Genomic DNA, 21,562 nt, shown 5'->3' with positions numbered 1-21,562 from the left:
ACAATTCAGGCCCATGCAGCTCCATATATTGTGCTGCAGCTTTTTTAAACACAGCATGTGATTTCCCAGTGGATGCCTCAGCTACAGCTACTAGGAGAACCCTGGATTCCCAAACCATGAGCAAGTCACAGTTTTCCTGAAGTGAGAGACACAACTCCTCTAGTGTGCTTTAACACAGTAACTTCCTTATCTAAGGATTGAGGCAGTTATCTCTAGCTAATGCATCTGGTTGTTTGATTCCACAGCTCAAGTGACCAGGTAGTTTGTCCTTGCAGCAGAGTTAAGTAAACACTGGAGCAGTGGAACAGAGCAAGGCTTAAATTCACACCTGTAGATCCACAGAGAGATACCTTTGCTGTAACATCAACCAATTCCAATCCTCATATAAGAGACCTCAGAATCAGACAGCACTCACATGAAAACACTGTGCTTCTGGCAGTGCCAGATCCCACAACATAATTATATCTCCCATCAGCCAAAAGAATGCATAGAGATATTCATTCAAGGTTAGCCATCATTTTCATTCCTGGTTCAAGGTATACAAGAGCACATACATGTGTTTGCTCTGAGAATAATGCTCCACGAGGAGGACTATAGAGATAATCTGTCTGTCACTGGCTTTGGGTTTCATTTGAAAACATTTATTCTGTACCTAGGCACAATGAAAAGGCTGAATTTGGCCCCTATTTACAAAAAGCATAATGAAGTAAAAACTATTGCATCACAAAAACAATTAAAAAATCCAACTTTTTAATTAGAGATTAAAATCAAATACATTTAGCAGCCTACACACCCACCTAATTATTTCTGAGTAATCTTATCAAACCATCATCTCACATTTTTCTTGCAAATGTTAAGTTTCTACAGTACCATATATAAACAATGCAAGTAGTAGCACGTGTCCCAAGCATTCTTTTGAAGTAAAGAACATTTATTGAATTCATGCTAATCAGGAACGTGCTAATTTACGACAACTTCTAACATTACATCACAATGACAGTAGATATCACTGAAAATGAGCACAAGTTATAGTATCCAGTAGTTTCTTTCTACAACTTGGAGAACAGAAGGTGATTCTACAGCAAACATCAATAAGCCTCCAGAGATAACATCAGCTTTGTGAAATCAGGTTGGCAGCATAATTTACAAGCTTTAGATAGCAGATGAAAAAGATGTAAGGAAAATGCAGACTATGACGCATTCTTTGTATTAATAAGAGTTATTTTTCTTCTAGTGCTGCAGATATCCTGAGAAAGTCATTATTAGTTTTGCTAAGCTCACCTGGACTATTTAAAAGCAAACAAACTATAACTAAATAGAAAACAAACTTATTTTGCATTCTATTACATGTAGTTTGTGGTGCTCCCTATCAAAAAATACTTCACAAAATATAAAAACTGCAGTCCCTTGGAGTTGTAGATGCCCAACACTGAAGTAGCAACCTTCACTTTTGGGCTTAATAATATTTTTGCCTCTTTAAATTACTTTAAATTACCCTCCCTGAATCAGAGGAAATTGAGCTCTTAAGCAGGCTTTATTATTATTATTGCTTTCTAAAAATATGTAGAACAGTTAAATTTTATTTATTAATACAGTTAAAAAGAATTTAAATCTATCTGCATACAGTTAAATAGAATTTAACTCTATCGGCAACTCTCAAAATCAAGTATCTTATCACCTCATAACTCTACTTGTGTCTTTGAAAAAACATACTTAGCTACAGATAAAAGACAAAAAATGAAAATTATGCAAGGAAGGAAAACAAACTAATTTTTTCACATGGCTCTTCCCACAACAGGAATTCAGCAATGACTAGTTACTAAGAGTTACTTAAATTAGTTTGCCATTCTACAAGTGGAAAGCTGTAAGAAAATATGCTTAGGATACCACAAATATCTTTCAAAATTAGCCATTAACACATTTTTGCAATGCAAAGTCTTGTCAGCTAAGTAAAAACAACCAGTTACTGCATAAACTACTGAATTTCTATATTACCCAGTAAGCCTCACAATGTCAAATCACATCTTGACTGGAAAAAATCTAATAAAAATTTCAAATCTTGTAAATGCTTATGTAGCATTTTCCTAACATTTACATTCAAGGTAAAATAGTATCACCAACATCATGTGCAATATGCTGGAAAAAATAAGTCAGCTTGATATTTCAGGTCTGTATCATGACCAGAATAGCCACTACTTTCTCTATGACATTAGCACTTTCAGCCAGTACTGAGTATTAATTCTGACAAAGTGTTACCAGAAAATTCTATGAAATAGCCAAACAATTCATACATTATCAAACCTGAAACAATGCAAGACCATTGGCAAACACTGTATTAGGAAACCATTATGTAAGATTTTAAATTTTGCCTCAAATCAAGAGTAAGGAAAAAAGTTCACAGCAAACATACTTCTATATTCAGAAATAGATCATGTCTTTAAAATACACCCCCAAGTTTACTTTCCATTTTGTAGTTCAGAAACTAGATTAGTCAGATATTTCAGGGAAATATGTGTGTGGTGAAACCAAGCTACTCCAAGAGAATTTTCCCATACACACAATTTTGAGTTTTCAGAAAATTTATTAATAAACTACTTTTAGAAGGTTTTTCTACATATCAGTGATTAGAACATGTATTAATAAGTAAGCCCTTTCTAATTAGTATCCAATTGTATAGGAAAATAAAATAATGGCCTGCAACCACTTTGGTAACAAAAATCTGAATATAGTTCCTTGTAAATAACATATGAAAAAGCACTTGAGACTAATATTGGTATCATATGTTACAGAGTAAAATATACTGAAATGTTATGTGCAACATTAAAGCAACACACTAGAGATACAACTGGGCACAGATTTCAATTACATTGATTTTTCAGTTTCCTTTACCTACAAGGTTTGCAAAGTTTTTTAGAATGCAACAGCAACCTGTTACTGCTTTTACAGCAGCGGATTTTTAGAATGTTTGGGTCTTAGATGGGGAATGTGCAAAAAAAATTAAGCATGGAAAATGTTTGCATTGAACATAATTAGGAGGCAATACTCCCTTTAATTTACAACAGTAGTACCTGATCTGAGGTGAGGTAAAAGAAGGCAAATCAAGACAGGCAGATTCATAAAGAGTGGCTGTGCCCAGCTTTAGGCTAAGACCATATTTCTAAAACTCTGGATTATCCTGGAGGGAACGAAATTCTCTACAAGGTTCAATCAGGAACACAAAATGCTATATCTGGGATTAGAAGACAGTAAAACTTTTCACTATCTCAGTGGCAAGTGAGAAAGTAGAAGTAACAGTCCTATCCAGTGAATTAGTACCTTGTTTGTATAGGAATTTGCAAGCAGGACTATTTGCACAGTAAATCTAAAGATATAAACACAATAATGAAAATTAAATTCTGAATGAAGAAGTAGCATTTGACTAAATATTTTTTATAGTATCATGAAATACAATATAAGTGCCTAACACAATACCATACTAGTTTTTTTCACATCATCACATAGGTAGTGGCAAACTCTTAAAAACTACTTTAACATGTACGCCTAATTATATGACCCATCCTCTCTAGTCTGATCACCAGCTTCAGCTAAAATCCCTGTTGACTATACTCATACAGCATCTCCAATAAGCCAAAACCCACAGAAAAGCAGCAAGTTTTCATAACCATCAGTAAGAGGGAGGTGATTAAGGCCTGAATATTCAAGGACAGGAAATTCTTCTCCATAGCCTTTTCTAAAAGGAATCACCCATTTCTATGCATTATGAATATCTGAGTTTGTTTCAAACTGACTTCATCATCAACTGTTACAAACATTTGCTTCTTCAAAAGGAGCAAACAACTGAAAACCATAGAAAATTGTCTAGTAACACTCAAGTTTGGAAATCTCAAAGTAGGTGCTTTAATAGCCTTATTCAGTAAACCTTCCTAGATGGTTTTTGCACACGTTTGCGTGCCAATTATTAACTCAAGAATGGTGATACAGACAACCCTGGACACACCTTGTTCTCTCTGAGTGATTACTGGAACTTACTCTGAAAATTGTTTTGGTTAGAAAAGCTGATTTGCAGGAAGAGTCTTAATTGAAACCACATTTTCAACTGCTGAAGATCCTTTATATATGTGTGTAGTAAACAAAGATGGAAGTTTCCTTTATGTTCTGTACCAGAAGGAAAACAAATTTCCAATCAAGTACTGTTATCAAAGTACACTTGATGTGGTATGTTATAGATGTGCATTAGGTGGGCACTACACCCCAAATCTTGCAAGTAACAGTAGAACAACTATATTTCTCCTCCTCTTGTTGCTGTTTTTATGCAGAAGCAGCCAAATCAGAAGCAAATACAATTTAGCAGAACATACATTGTATTAGATTGAACTGCTGGACACAAAAGGTGAAAAGTCACCACCAATTAATCAATATATATATTCAGAACTTGTGTTTTAAATTATTTCAAAAATGAAAAATTCCAAGACTATGCTTGGAATCCTTACAGGAAAGAAACACCTGCTTGGTTTTAGCTAGGGCCCAGCTCACAACAGAAGTTCTTCAACTAGCAGCATGCATAACTCTGTTACATTCTCCTGAACAAGCAGAAGAGGTGACACACCTCATGGATACCTTCTCTGTACAGAGACAGTCACAAACTACCCCCACCCCCCTCCCAACTTTAGGGATAGGCTCATCCTTTTTCACTACAGAGGTGAACGCTGCTTAAATGTGATTATCCATTAATGAAAACTCAAAGATGCAGGAAGTAGGAAAATGAAACCTATTCAAGGTCTTCACTTAAAAATACACCACCTCACAAAGTGAATCTTATGCTCTGTAGGTGCATAGTGACAACCAGAAGTTGGTGAATGAATTCTCACACCATTTCAAATTGCCACTAGGCAATTTGTCACACCAAGAGATGTTCAACACATATTTTGAAAGAAGCTCCAATTTTCTGTATGTTATTATTAGGCATATTAGCTGCAGCAGTCTGCTTCCTTTGACCAGTCAGGCTCTGGAAGGATTGCAGAAAGACCTGTATCAACACATGCCACTGCAACGCCCTTCAGCTAATCTGTAAAAAGCCCCAATCAATGAGGCACCAGAAGCTAGCATAGATAGACAGCTGGAGTAGAGATTGACAGGAGAGGAAAAGGGGATGTGCAATCTTGAATCATATGGGGATGCAGTATGCTGGAGTCAATCTTTAGATGAGATACAGAGTGTCAAATATTATCTGTTACATGGTCGAGTAAAAGCCTTCTGCAAAGGGACTGTCCAGCAAGCCAGAACAGAGCCCTGGGTCAAGTGAGCAGGGGAGACACTAACAGAGCTTTTTTGAATTTGCCTATTTGTCACTTGAATCTTTTTCTTTGCCAGCAAGTAAAAATTGGAGAAACTGAGCCTTAATTGTAAGAGACATGTAAAACATGAGAAAGGAACCTCTGCAATCCTTCACTGCACGCCATAAGATTGCAAAAAACACCCAAATACAGGTTTTCAGAGGCAGAGTTTTAAGAGAATTCTAACGCTTCATTTGAGGCCAGCAAGGAACGAGTCACTGCTCCTTACAGCCTCCAGCGAGCAAGAAAGCAAGCTAACAATGAGCATGCAGGCTCCATGAAGCTCTCATTTCATCTGGATCAAGGCAGCACATTGAGGCCAGCTCTGTATATAACAGCAAACTACTGTGTGACAACAGCAATGTCTGAGTTGCACACCTATAGAAGCCCTCACTTCTCTGCACCTGCCTTCTGCCTTCTTAATGCTTTCCCAAGCCACCATCCTCTAGCATCACTTTCTACAGGATCAACGTGATCCATATCAAACTACAATGACCAAACTGCATCAGTACCACAATCTGCTGCAGAGCACACTACAGACCACATATACTCAAAGTTAACTTAAAAGGTGTTATGATGATAGAATTAATCGTGTCAGGGAGGTTTGTTCTCACTGAAATCAGTGCTTCAACAACAAATGTGACAAGGTGCATATGAATCCATGGAAGTTTAATTGCTTCACACATAAATATCTATCAACAAAATTAGCAAAGGCTTTTTAAAGCAGTTGAAAAAGTGTGCATGTGTACCAAAATGGGATGGATAATGTATGTTTAAAACATAGATTTATTTTTTTTTTAATGCACTTAGGATTTGCTAATTTGTCAAAACCAGCAATGAAGTCAAAGTACTTTGGTCTCCTCTTGGGAGATGGAGCTGGCTCCCTCCTGTGCACCATGGCTGCTACTGGGGTTTTTGCATTGTCCTCCCAGCTCCTCTGGAAATTACAGGAACAGAAGGATTGGAGCAATACAAGCAGGGATCAATTTCCCCATTTTATTCACTCCTGTTTACTGCTGTACAGACAGCATCCTTGCTGATGTGAGTTTTCTGCTGGACAAGAGGACTGCACAGTCCTTTGCAGAAGGATTGTTTCCCTCTCTCTGACCAACTGAAATTTCATTCAAGCATGTTGTTGTCTCATGGCTCAATAGCCCAAAATTACAGACAAGTTCAGAGTGAAAACAGTTAACAGGACCTCTCAACTTAGGAATTAATTAGATTCAGTTGTTTTAGGATCCACAAAACTGAGAAAGTAAGGGCACACTTAGGCCAAATCTCTTTTGGCAGAGACTTACCACAGTACTACGTCACACCCTGGTTTTGCAATCTATATCCATTGCTGCCAAGCAGAGAGTAATGCTTCATTTAATCCACACCCTTGTATAATTTGGCTGAGAATACTTCCTTTAGCCTGAAGGCTCAGCAGTAATTACCCTAACATACACCAATTTCAAGTAAATATAAATGGTGTTCTTTAGATAAAGTTTTTGGAGTCTTCAAAGGTTGCTGTTATTGTGCTCTGTATTTAGTGTAATTTTTAGAGAAATATTTTAATTAACTTACCTAGAAGAAATATGAGAAAGAACATATAAAAAAGGAACATGTGTATCTTTGATCTCAGTATAAACAATTCTAGCAAGTTTAACTAGAAAATACAAACTCTTCTGACATTTATAACATCTTATCAATCAGATAGAAGAAACTGGATAAGCAACCTTTTACAATAGAAGAACTAGACTGTCATTAATGTTAATGGTTATGTCTCTCTGTCTTTACTATTCTATTGGAACATTTTTGTGGTTAGATGAATCAATTTATAAAATTTATGTTTTCAAATTAAAAAATAATTTTTACGATTCATTTTTTAAATGTAAACACCCAGCTCTTCTACCATAAGACAAGGTCCTGTATTTGTGGCTTGAGCCAGAACTCTGTCCAATGATGTGGGCAGCACAGTAGGGTAACAGAGCTCTGAGGAAGCCCCTTCTCCTGCAGAACGGCCTGAGCTGCCTGTAAGCCATGATGAAGGCACAGGCGTGTCCCGATACTCTTGATTTTTATTTACTGCCAAAGTCAGCTGTAAGCTGGAACATCATGAGCCTTTGTAATCTATTTGCACTGAAGAAACTGAGTCACAGCTACTTCAAAATGTAAATGGTATAGCCAAAGAGGTTATAAAAGGAGGTATAAAAAATAACAATAACATCTTGTGATAGATATTCCTATTGCTTTAAAAGAAAACTAACTTTGAGAAAAATATCTGTAAGCTGTATTTTTCAGTTCTTCCATAGCGTTATAAACAAATAATAAAGAAAAAAGTTTTATTTTCTTTCTTTCTCCCTTCTCTTACACATTTCCCTTAAGTCAAAGTGAGAGACATGAATATCTTAAAATGAATGATCATTTTCCCCAGGGGAGTTCCCATTCAAATAAACAGATATATATAAAAAAAGTACTTTAGACTTAATGCTCTTCTGCTTATGGTAAGAATACTTAGCAAACATCAGTGTAATTACATCAGTTGACACTTGCTGAGAGCTGATCTGTGGTGTTGAGCTGGTGATTTCTCTCTACTGAGTTCTCCTACCAACTTTTAAAAAATAAAGAGAAAATCCATTAACTGGATCTAAAACTCAATTAATTATAATAAATACTCAGTGACTATGCAGTAATCTTTAGTTAAAACAAAGGCTTGTAATGACTGTAAAGGTATGTTTACCTTTGGTTAATAGGAGGAAAAAAAATCTCACAACAGAATAATATATTCAAAAACTATGTGCTAGTATTCTGCATTATTGCCATCCTTATTGCTATCTATTATTTAGGACCAAGTGGCAGTGGGGATGTTTAAGTAATTCAGTTTCTAAAAGAAAGAAAGCATACAGTTGATGCTGTCTTGATCCAGTCACAGAGTTAAAATCAATTACATCCTACAAATTACAGAAAATGTGAGAATTCTTCAAAGTAGCAATAACATATTTATTGCAATAACAGAAAGCAACTCACATTTCTACATTTAAGAATGTAAAAGAAACTACTAGGCAAAATTCTTAAGCTTTTTGGCATCAGTGTCCCATTAGAATAATTAAATGAAAAGGATCACATTTTCAAAAAATCCATCCCCATAAAAATATAAGAACAGTCCTCTTAAGAATTTTTTGAAGTTTAAATTTGTGAAAAGTGTGTCAGGAAGAATTAGTTCTTCAGATATGTGACAGAGCAGGAAGACAGCAAACTGCATAAGACCATAGAAATATAACTGCAAAGTGAGAGACAAGTACTAGGCACTTATTTCTTTCATCATGATGCACATTCCCCTTTTTCAAACACATGACACAATCTACTAGCAGCAGATTGCAGCTTGCAGGAAGCTAACCACTCCACAAGCATTTATTCTCATGCATCACTTCCTATGTTGGCAGCACCTCTATAGCACACACTGAAAGCGTTCTGCATTTCTGTCCAGCCCCAGACTCCATGGGTAGCAGAGTGCTATCAAAACATATTTTGCTCACTGGACTGTCTGATCAAGGCCACTAGGAATATCCCTTAGTGAAGGGGGAATTTGCATTTCTTCCTCTGTAGAAGAAGGAGGGAGTAATAGTAGCAAGAATAAACGGAAAAGATAAACAGATCAGGCAAACAATGAAAAGACTACTAAACAATTTTGCACAGGCCTCATAACATCACTTCATTATTTTCTCAATCAATAACACAAAAAAAGGCCAGCAGACTCACCAATGCTAATGCAATTGAGAAACTTAGTGAAATTATTATACATTACCTACTTCCCTTTTGTAAGTTTTTCATAAATAAAAAATAAAGTAAAATTAGTTCCCTGTCATGACCTGTAGCAGATTGTACTACACTCGCACCACTTTCAACTAATAGTGTGGGTTCTGAACCAGTTTTAGGTGTGTATTTGGTTCTCTTCACCATAACGTTTCTGCCCTAATTTTAGGATGTGGGGATAAAAAGAAAAATGTCAATGGAACTTAGACATTATGACAAATTGCTGCAGCATTTCCATAGCTCTGATCTGTGCAGCCCTGCTAGCTTAATTGCTTTCACCATCTCGGCAAATCTAAATGAAGCTGCTGGGCAAGCTAATGAGGCAGCATACATTACAATTCAACAAGGAACAGATATACCCAATATTCTTTCAAAACAAAATTTAGTTATTTTCTTGTGTTTATAGTCTTAGCAAGAAGTCTTTTATACATACTCAAGACATTTCTCTTAAAAACTGGATAGGAAGATATTTCACTCCTATGTTAAAATATGATTTGTTAAAACACAATATTAACACAAATATGCTAGGAACAAAAAAAAGTATGTTTTCAGTGATCCATGTGCCATTCAATTTGCTTGATTTCTCCAAAGGGCACTCCCTCTAAACAGAAACATTCCCCCACCCTAAAATTACATATTTCCAGCACAGTAGTGCAAGGAAGATGGCAATGCTGCCGCCTGTACCACATGGCTTCTTTTAGTCATCTTCTGTCTTTCAATCACCTTTTTAATGAGGTACTACAAATACTGTACTTCATCCTATACTTGGACTATATAGTTCACATACATGCACTCTTCTATTAATATATACTCTTGTTGTTTTTTAGTATCTGTTTGGAATATTTTGTTAATGATAATTCTAAAATTAGAAAAAAATAAGTTATTAGACTAACAAAATTGAATTCAATTGTTCATTTGATACATGTTCAATTACACCTTGTGTAAGTCTTATTTCCCCTAAGAGTTTCTCAGTAAGAGATGAAAAGAATAAGGCAACACTGAACAAGCTTTCTGTAGAGATGCTTCCTTGAGTGGCACAAAATTATGTGAAAGGCATATAGCTACCAAAAAACCCAAACAAGTCCATCCAATTCCTTCAGGGCTGTTGCAGTACTGAAGGATAGATGTTACAGAGTTGGGGAGAAAGTATGAAATATTGGGGGGGGGAATAAATGATTTAACATACATATGAGACTGCAACTTTTGACATGCATTTCTGCAGCATCTCTCCACAATGTGAATTTTGCTACTTGGTGTAGCAAAATTGTACCTCCTTTTTCTGATTCTAAAAAAAAACCCCAAGAACAAAACAAGTATTTTAAGAACATTTAACTGATGCATTAATATTTCTGATATCTTTATGTAGAAATCTATTTCACCATCTGCTTGGGACTGAAATAAGCAGTTTTAAATAGACTATCAAATGTAACAGAGGACTTAAATATGAAGTCAGTTTTGTTAATTTTTTTAGAGAGTAATAAAGAGTGCTTTGAAGCTTTCCCTTTATATAGGTGGAAAACACCTTTGACTGTCAGTTGTGTTAATGGAGAGAAAATTTCTAATTGTTCTCAACCCTGCCAAAATGTTGTGTTTTTTGTTTTTGAGATTTTCTTTAAAGATACAAGAACCATCACGTTTCTAGCACATACGTAATTAATTTTTAAGAGCAAGTTTAATTAACTGGTTTTATTGAAGTCCAAATTTCAGTGAACAGATCTGTGTAGTATTTATAGTCAAGCTTCAATCTCCCACATAATTAACAATTAGGGTCACTGTTAATTACAATGACATGAAAACTAAAACTTATTTTAGAAAGCATGTCCTGAACATTATGGTAGTTACTGAAAAATCACTGTTGAATAAAACCCAAAGATGCCAGATATTTCTTTCATGGCATGCCACAGACCTCCAAAACAGTGTCTCATAGGAAGGTGATTTCACTGTCCAAAGATACTCACAGTCTTAAGGAGTAAAGGGAAATAAAATTTTCCAGAGGGGATTTTAATGTCTGTGAGCTAGAATGAGCAATTGAAAATCTGGAGTTTTTGCTACTTCTCTATTTGTTAAAAAAATAACAACTAGGAAATGGGTCATCCTGGAAGATGTTATGAAAGAGGAGGATATGAGAAGAAAGAGACAGGAATGTTTAAGACAAAGTTCTGGATAATGCTACAATACATTGCTGCAGAACAGCACTACAGGCCACGTATGATAAAACTGGCTCTAAGCATGAGCATAGCCAGGGCTATACAGCACAGGCACAGTAAAACCTCAATTCTGACTATCAAAGACAGATCTCAATCAAATTGCATTTCCAAGGTAAGAAAAAAAAAAAAAAGGGAAAGCAAAGGAAGAAGAACAGAAGTTCAGCAACCTTAAATATCACATACCTCTAGGGACAGATTCTTGACAGTACTAAACACCCATAAGACTTTGTGAATCTAAACTACAAATGTAAAACCCAAAGGGGATGACTTTCTCCAAAGACAAACATCTAGCAGACTTTTTAAAATTACTGACATTGTTATGAGCACAGGTACAAATATACTGAGGCAGACACAAAAATTATTCTGATGTGGTAAAATGAGTCACAATCCTGATGAAAAATTTCAGCAAACAGGTCGTCATGACAGACAGTAAGAAAATCTAAATTCCATGCCTTTCCCTCAAATTTTAAACAAACTTTGTAAGAGGAAGGCACACAACACACATTTTCTTTAACTAATTCTCTTAAATCTGATGAAATGTCTCTAATTAAGTGCTTTATACATAATAACACATAAAAATAAGTGGATCCATGTTGTACCTGCTTTGTGGCACTTATTTGCTAATTACTACTTGACAAAATTCATTATGTTTTTCTAGTAATTCTAACCACACTCTTGACCAAACTCTCTCTTGCACAGCGCTGCACAGAATCAATGGGAAAGCAGTAGATGTTGTTAACTTTGAATTTGGCAAGACTTTCAATACTGTCCCCCATAACATTTCCACAGATGAACAGCTCAGGTGGGCACTGTGTAAAACAGACAGTGCAGCGGACTGGAAGTTGGCTGAGTTGGAGAGTTTAGAGGCTTGTAACCACTCACATGAAACCTAACTGGAGACTTTAGACCAGTGGTGCAGTCCACAGGTCAGTACTGGTGTCCACACTTGAACCTCTCCATTAATGACCTGGATGACAGGACTGAGTGCATCCTCAGTGAATTTGCAGATGAGAAAAATCTGGGAGGAGGAGCTGATACAGCAGAGGAACATGCTGCCATTCAGAGGCGCCTTGACAATGCACACAAATGGGCCAACAAGAACCTCTGGAAGCTCAACAATGGGAAATGCCAAGTCCTGAACTAGGGGAGAAATAATCCCATGTACCAAAGCAGACTGAAATACACAAAACATAATTTCAACATAATTAAAAATCCTTTCATGTGAGAACCATCAAATATTGCAATAGGTTGTCCAGAGATGGTTTAGAGTCTCCATCCTTACAGATATTCAAAACCCAAATGGATACAGTCACTGAGCTCTAGGTGAATCCACTTTAAGGAGGAGGGTTGAGCTCCATGGTCAATAATATCATGATCTTGTCTTTACTCATCTCACATAAAGAATATTCTGTCATTGAGAAAGATACTGAAGCTCTCTATCAGATAATTAAACAATTAATTACTTTATTTAGAGCAAACTGGTTGGAAACAAAGGCAGTCCTGCCTTGGCATCCATGAGCTAACTATTCTTGAGGGAAGTGGGGAAATAGAATAAATAGCAGAATAAGGCTGGGGCTTTGTTAAAATCTATAAATCTGTGAAATTATGCGCTTGAAGAAAAGCCAAAACACACGATATGTCTGGGTATACAGAACCCATTTGTCAAAATGAACACACATATTTGAAAGCCATAGCGGTGAACATTATTTTTATTTGAAGTATTATATTACAAAGCCACAAACAGCTAATTCTGCAAATGTATCTGGATATGAAAAGATTTAAACGTCAGGAAAGATCTGCTGTATTACTGCTACTGCCCATATAGCACACAGATGGAAACACTGCTTTTCCACTGCTTCCTACCTCAGGCAAGACTGAGACATTAAATTGTCTTTTAAAAAGAAAGGGCTGCATATATTCAGGCTGCTACACTCCCCATACTACAAGATATCGGCTACCACCTTACCAAACTATTAGAGCATGCACATACACCAGTTACATGGTTAAATATACTGCTAACAGAGCTTAACACATGTAAATGGGAATTCTGCATTTTGCTTTAAGAAGCACTAAATGCACAGTAAAAGGTGACAGAACTGAACTGTCAACATAACCTTCAGGAATATGGAACCATCTGCTGGATCTCTAGTACAGGCCATTGCTAACAATGCAACATCCCAATTAAAATAAGTACAAAATGAAAATATATTTTGTATATAAAACCAACACAGAAAATAAAGGTTCTGTCCTCACAGCACACTCAATAAATCAATAGAAACATTTAAGTACAGATTATCTATTATTCAAAAGCAAAATTTATCTGGCAGTTAGGACCTATGAAAACCAGCACTTATCTTCACAGTTTATAACCAATGGGGAACGATGAAATAGATAAGTAAATCTTTTTCATGTTTCACTAAAAACAAGTCTACCACAATAGAACAACCTGGAGACCCACAAAACGACAGAGAAGTAATTCACAATTTTAAAACATTTTCTCACAGAAAAATGTATTTTAATTGTGGCCCATTAGTATTTTTATGGTTGCTTTCCCTTAAAAATATTCCTGTTCACATGGCTTTTTCTTAACTATGTTTCCTATTTTACTATGCTTCCCTGGTATAAATACTTTCCTGTACCTGTGGATCATCTTGGAAGTAGAGATCAGCTTTGGAAACAAAAACACTGAGAGTGTTCATACACAGCTGTAACATACACCTATGTTCCCTCATGCTACTTAGGAAGTCACCATCAACATTTTTATCTGTGCTTCTGCAAAAACTGAAATTCAAGAAAATAGAATTACTTGGTTTAAGCAATACTAGGAATAGCCATGGAGAACAATTTAAAAGCATATGTTAATGTTCTTCAAAGGGTTAGTCCACTTACTTTAAGTGTTCAAAATTTGTAAGCATATGTGTTCTACTGCCTCTGTGAGATTCACAGTGGAAATAACATGCATCCATTAGCAACAGATGAATATTATTATGGTTCCAAGCTCTTTTGTTTAGGTAGACAATAAAAATACCGAAGCTAATTGGTGTATGGCCATTTGCATTGTGAATTAGTGACTAAAAGTGATTCTGAGACCAGTGGTCTATCTTTTAGACCATGCTAAGGACCATTTCCCCAGTTGCTCAGAAAAAGTAATCATAACTTCATTTGCGAAAAAAATTATCTGCCTTTAGGAGATAATTCTATATAATTATAGAGATTATTCCTATCTTTACTATCTACATTTTAAATCTCTATTATGTGTTTTTATTTCATTATATATTCCACCCTCCCTCTGGAATTCTTTTTACTCCTCTCAAGGATACAAAACAAAAACACTTTGAAATTAAGGTGCCAATTTTCTGTCTTATTTTACAGGTGCCCAGAAAAAAATGGCATGAAATTATAAATTTTATTATTAAATACTGTGATTATCAATGAAACAGATGATATTAGCAAAGTAAGCATCACAAATGTACATAATTGCATTGCTTACCTTTTTCTCCAAATCTTTCAATATAAAATATCTTTAGGGGAAAAAAAAATCTAAAAATAGATTAAAAACAACTGCAAATAGACTATCAAGCACTAAGGTTTTGTAGTAGTATATATGCTTTTAAATCCTCTTCTTTTTGAATGCCCATGTTTAAGATACTTCAGTAAGCATTCAAATATTATCAAAATATTAAATTAAGAAAAGCTAGCAATCTCATCCTCTTCTATGAATTTACAGCACTAATAAATAGGTGTACAGCTTAAATAAAGAAAAATTTTACAAAGAAACATGCATCAGCATTGGACTGTATCACACTGGACTTAAACAGTATCACATATAACAAAACTGGGTTAGTCCCTGAAAGAGCTGCACAACAAAATTTTAAAAGGCAGAAAATAAAAAAATTCTCATAGAAGTTATCACCCCTTCTGTACAAAGAGTGAAGAAATAAAGAAACTTACCACTTTCAGCAGTGAAAGAATACAGAGGATTCAGTGGAAGACTCAGAGCACCCGACAGCCTTAGCTTGGAGTGTGGTGACAGAGATGATGGTGCAGGAAGCAAGAGATTTGAGTTTGCCTGTAATAGGAAGACAAATCAGAAAGTGAAGTGTCATTTCCTGGTCACTTACTGATGCAATAGCTAGAAGAGAAATATGTGTTTACTGTAAATAACTATTAAATTCCAGGAAAAAAAATTAAAGCTCAAGTCGATGAAGACTAACAACTTAAATATTTATTTTTTTCTTAGTATTTGGAGATACAGACTTGGAAAAATTACTGGCACAGCAACAAACTCAATTGTGTGTTTATATATGAATACTAAGTCTCAAGCAGTGCAAACAATGAAACAGAATTGTCAGAACCAGCATTTTGTTGCATCTTCATGTATAAACATAACAAGACGTATATATGCTCATAAACTTATAAGTGTAAAATAATTTCTCATTTTTGAGTACTCAAACTACACTACATCCATGAATAGATACTCCACTATAGGAAAAAAAATCTTAAACCAATCCTAGCACAGAACTGATCTCTGTAAAGCAATAAACACCAAATCCCAGGCACTTCCTACTTTTAAATCACACATAATATAATTCCAGTCCTAATCTCCATAGCAACAAAGACAATGTTGTTAAAATCCATTTTCCTATGGACTTTATATATATATATATATATATATATATATATATATATATATATATATACACACACACACACAACTATTACAAAAGAAAAGCCCTTCTCGAACTTTACTCTTGTAATATTATCCAATACAGTCTATGAAAAAAAAATTAATTTTCTCAAGTTTTTGGTTGATCCAAATGAGAATTTTACTGTTTGTTAAATATATTTTCACTGCCTTAATACACCAAAGCCAAGGCAGAAGAAAAACAGGCCTTGAATAAAATATTTGTAACTTTCCTCAAGCAAGGTATTCATATGCTAAAATTCATTAGAGTTATTTACATAACATAATTCTTGACCCTTTTAAAAGTCAAGCCTATTTCATCATATAGAATAAAAGCATAAGGCTACTCAATCCAACTAAAATTTCCCAGTTAGTAAAGTACTACCTCTGGCCTCAGTAAACTCAGGATCAGAACCTTAAACATAAGTGGTTGGCCAGTGATATCTTGCGAGTTTTCAAACTACTGCATTGTAAATTCCGTTTAAAGAAAGGAGACAATCACCATTCACTTGGGTTTAACTATCTCAAAAATGACATATTTTATATAACTATTCTTTCTCTAATTCAATATTTATTATTCAATTCAATAATGCATAGTATTTGCGTACTGGCAAATTATCTGAAATGCAGGTAATTTAGCAATAAAAATGTGTGTTGAATTACTTGACTGGGCCAGAGAGTATCTGCCACCAAATCCTCTGCACCACTACACCTGACCATCTTAATGTGTCTGGTTTTTGTGCAGGAATATGGATTTCATTATAATGTGGAAAGTTTATAGCAAAAATTATCTTTGACTAACAAGGAATCTTGCAGCAAAAGTGCACAACTGTAATGACTATACGCCAAAGCTGACAGAAAGAAAAAGTAAGATAGAAAATCAGATTAATTCATTGAACATGATTTCAAAAAAGCATTAAACCTACTAGATTTTACTACAGTATACAAATCTAAATGAATGCTAGTAAGCAGTAGGTGGGAAATGTTATCAGAATGGAGGCCTGTTTTTCTGAACAACTGCAACAATAAAAGCAATCTGCTTTTCTTACATTTACATATGCAAGCAAGCTTCATTAATATAAAGTTTTCCCTTATACAAAAGAATGGTGGAAAGCCATTAGCATACATATTTACTCAAATACAGAAAAAATAATCTGTTCTGCAAATGTTTTGATCTCAGCTTCCAGTATTTCATCTTCTTTAATCCACTGTAAACTCTAGGGAGAGCCTTTTTCCCTAGATAAATGAGAAGATCTCCCCTTTGCATGAATTTATTGCTAAGTGCACAGTACACCACAAGACAAACAGAGGCTTTCCAGTCAAATACTTTAATGGAACTCTCTTTCAAATTTACTATCAAAAATTAGATTTGAGATAACACCAGGAAATGAAGAAAGGTTGAATATACTGGCCTTTGGAAATCAAGTTTAACAGGACAGAACAAACTATTGAAAACTAACACTTAATAGATGCCTCCCCAGTTCATCCTGGAAGGAAGAATTATAAAGCTAAGCTTGTATTGATTCTGGTCCTTGAACAAATTATACCAGGGATTTGGAACTCTATGTAAATTATTCCTGTGCAACACTTAATTCACTTCTCTTTATTTTCCAGCTGTATACCTGCTAAATAGTGTGCTTTGAAATAAAATGCAGCAAGACACACAGAAGACAGGGCTGAATGTGCAGTCCTGAGGATTTAAGAAAATCACCTGTTCTAAAATGCAGCCTAAGTTCCATTAGAGTACTTCCTTTCTGTCCAAGGCCTTAAAAACAAGAGGAAAACCTTTTTAATAAAAAAGATATTAAAAACTAAGTTTTAAGTAGTCTTACAGGAAGTGATTTATACTTGATACTTATCCCCTTGATGGCAGTGAAGCTGAATTCAGGTGAGCAATAAAAGACTGCCCATCCAAAGCAGAGACAAAACCAGAGTTTTAATGACCTTTGTGCCACTAGTTCTTAAGTATTATTTAAATCTCTAAGAGGCCCAAGGAGGAAAAAAAGTCACAATATTGTAACAGAAATGGGAAGCACTCAGCTAATAAGTGAGGAATTGTGATTCAAGCACAACTGCTTCCAGGTGAAGTACACTGTTCTATGAAAAATAATTATCCTACAACAAGCAGACATAAGACTATTCACAGAACCAAATTACTTTTTTTTTTTAAATACAGGCTGTGGGAAATCATTGCTAAATATCTTCATAACAATGAGCAAAGCTGGCTAAGATAGCCAACCATGAATTTACTTATTTTTCACAACAGGCTCTGCTTTCTTCATGCATGAACCACAGCTTTATCAGAGACAGAGTTTACTACTACTGTAAATTGAGCAAAACTAAGAGTTAAAACATTCTTATTGTTTCCATCACAATCAAGATACCCATGTAATTTTTGCCAGGCTTAAAGAAAGATGATTTGCATTTTCTTTTCTGGGTTAGGGCAGCTCTATGCAAATTATGCAAATACACACTTTCACTGAAACTAGTTTTCACATTACAAGTGAATTGCATGAGACAAAAAAATCGAATGCTCTAAGACCTGACAATGTGGCAAAAGCAGATATTGAGAGATAAAGCAGCCAACATGTAATTGATTCCAAGACTAGTACTACAGAGTATTTACAGATGCTATTTGTAAGTGCCACAAAGGTGTCAGACATCTAAAACGCGAATTTCAGAGCTAGAATACTACACCTTCAAAGAAAGCTCTTCTCTCCATACCTACACAACATATATCATCCCTTTGTTATGGACAGTTACGAACTGGTTTTTTTTACTCCTAGATGGAAGTGAAACTAAAAAAACATAAATAGTAACATTGAATGAAAAACTCTTATAAGCACTTCCAAGAGCCAGAGATGAGTTAAATGTTTTCCTATCAAAAACCTCCATTAACAGAATCATGCATTAGTATTAGTTCCTTGAGGTAGAGACAAATAACGCTGCAAAGATTCACTACTCTGTAATTTCTCTATTTGGAAATGAAGTTAATTCTGCATTCTGGTTTCATACAGAAATTAATTTTTACATTTGTATCAAAACGTCTTAGCTTTTGTGAATTGCTAAAGCTTTAGCACAATAGTCAACTCTTGGTTCTAATTTCTGGGCTAAGAATGGCAATGCTGCAGAAGAGAAGAAACTTTATCTATAAGTTGTTAAGGTTCAAGTTTAGGTAAAAGGAAGAAAAACAAAAATAAAAAAAAATTATTGGCTCTAACAGGACCTGGAAAGGGGGCATGGGTCATAAGACAAAGAACCCAATCTTATATGGGATCAGAGTATTCTCTATCTAGCTTAACCCAAATGTAATGTATTGACAGTACATTTTCCAATCCGTATCTAAGTCACAGAACTCTAAACTCTACACTTTAAGGTTAGTTTTAAATCCAGTAGGTGTTAAGTTTTAAAGTTCTAAAGTTTTAAATTTTTCAGTTTTAAATTCAGTATGCTGTTAAGTTGACACGTGTGAAAACCAGAGACACCCACGGTGGCAGATTTGCTATTTGTCTGTTCCAGCACATTTGTCTCATAAAACATGACTCCAGGTGTGACCTTAGGCCAGGTCTGCAAGGTGTGCTGCCACCATGCTTGTCCCAACATGGTATTTCCCACATGTCTGTGACAAGGGCATGCAAACATGACCCAAAGACCAGGATTACTCTGCGCTGGGGCGGCCTCACCTTGAATGCCTTGCGCAGTTTCAGGTGCCGCAATGTAAGAAAGACATTAAACTATTAGAGAGTGTCCAAAGGACAGAAACAACGATGGTGAAGGGCCAGTAGGAGAAGCTGTACCAGGAGTGGCTGAGGTCACTTTGTCTGTTCAGCCTGAGAAGGGGAGACCTCAGTGCAGTTACAGCCTCCTCACAAGGGGAAGAGAAGGCGCAGACACTGTTCTCTTCTCTGGGGTGACCAGTGACAGGGCCCAAGGGAATGGCCTCAAGTTGTGTCAGGGAAAGTTTAGGTTGAATATGAGGAAAAATTTTTTCACTCAGAGGGTGGTTGGGTACTGCAACAGGCTTCCCGGAGAAGTGGTCACATCACCAGCCTGACAGAGTTCAAGAAGTATTCGAACAATGTTCTTGGGCACATGGTGTGACTCTTGGGGTTGGTTCTGTGCAGTGCCAGGAGGTGGACTTGATCTCTGGAGGTTCCTTCCAATTCAACATATTCTATGATTCTGTGAAATACATACAAGGTAACACACCTGTGTTCTCATTTGGATTTTTAATGTTCCAACTCGACCACAGTGCAGCAAGCCACCTTACGTGTGGTTTCGTCTTTCTCCATTTTCATTCGTCTGTTCCCAGAAATATTAGCACATTCTCACACATGTGGCTGAGTGGCCACTTTTAAGAGTTCTACTTTGACAAACACTTTAGCAAACCATTCATGTGAGCATGCAACTCTGATAAGCCTTCCAGCAAAGCCAGTACTTACATACATGCATCATATCTCATATGGGAAAGGGAATTGCATACACATTAAAAACTAATTCCCAATTACAAATTAATAGAAATTTGAAGTTTTATGTTGTATATTTTACTCTGGGGCTGTACAAAATGTGATAATCAGGCAGGCAATACTGCAGACACATGCAAAAAATTATCCCATCCCAGCTTGAAAAGTATCTACCGCTGTCACCTGAGTCTCATGTTGGATCACTGAAAAGATCAGCATCAAGACTCCTTTCAAAGAAATCTCCTCCCCCATATCTCAGTGGGTCATAAAGTCCTGCAAGGAAGCACTCTCAGTGTTTATAATCACTACTGCTATGTGACAGATATCAAACTGGATGTCCATTCTTTAAACCACCATCCTGTACTGTTTGGAAATTCACACAGGGAGAAAACTCGGATGAACTTTTTGACCTCTCCCACGTGGCTAGAGGGCTTGGAGGATGCTGTCAAAAGCACTGATCATTACTCTGCTCACAGTGGACTGACTCATTCCAAACTAGTCAATGGAAATCTAGTGTTACAAAACTCCAGTGGCTGAAAGTTATTCTTTCAAACACAGTTGTAGGCTTATCTATTTTACCTAGTCACACAGGAACATGGAACTTGTAGATGCTTCTGCTAAACCAGATTTGTCTTCCACAGTCCAGAACTACTGGTTAATCTGGGACTAAAGAGTTGCAATGATAAAGGTTCTCATAAACTCCCTAACCCCATCATTTTCTTCATATGGCCACACATCCAGAACAGTAAAAATTTATCCTGGAGTATCTTCCTGGAATACTTGTCCCAGACACAAGGCTACACGCTCCATTCTCTCCATGTTGTGCCTTTCTCTGATAAACAACTTGCCAGCACCAGCACTCACTTTGTAGGTGAGCAGAACAGAATGAGCAGAAAGTAGAAACAAGGTTTGCTTCCTTGTGTCAGGCCACATGTAATTGAAAGGTAGAAGCAGCATACTAGTGTTATCCATGAGAGCTACCGTGTGCTGTTTCATGAAGGGGATCACTGGGAGTTCACACTTCAGAAATCTGTGGTCTGTGTGAAGGTCTGTAGGATAGCTTTCTTCCAGACAGTTTCA

At 36.0% G+C, this 21,562-nt stretch overlaps 1 protein-coding gene across 2 annotated transcripts in view; it reads right to left on the bottom strand.

Annotated features, from left to right (window-relative positions):
* Nucleotides 1-21,562, bottom strand: part of AHI1 (Abelson helper integration site 1) — an 85,480-nt gene that overhangs the window by 30,611 nt on the left and 33,307 nt on the right. For both annotated transcript variants that reach the window (XM_054280136.1, XM_054280135.1), the window contains exon 19: nt 15,287-15,404. In XM_054280136.1, the coding sequence (XP_054136111.1) occupies nt 15,287-15,404 (118 nt within the window). The remainder of the gene's footprint in view (nt 1-15,286; nt 15,405-21,562) is intronic.

Source organism: Melozone crissalis, unplaced genomic scaffold (genome assembly GCF_028551555.1).
Source record: "Melozone crissalis strain CALT ecotype California unplaced genomic scaffold, PUWL_Pcris_2 ptg000027l_1, whole genome shotgun sequence".
In the NCBI taxonomy this organism is placed as follows: domain Eukaryota; kingdom Metazoa; phylum Chordata; class Aves; order Passeriformes; family Passerellidae; genus Melozone; species Melozone crissalis.
Note: the sequence above shows the minus strand (reverse complement) of the source record. Positions and strands in the feature narration are given on the sequence as shown.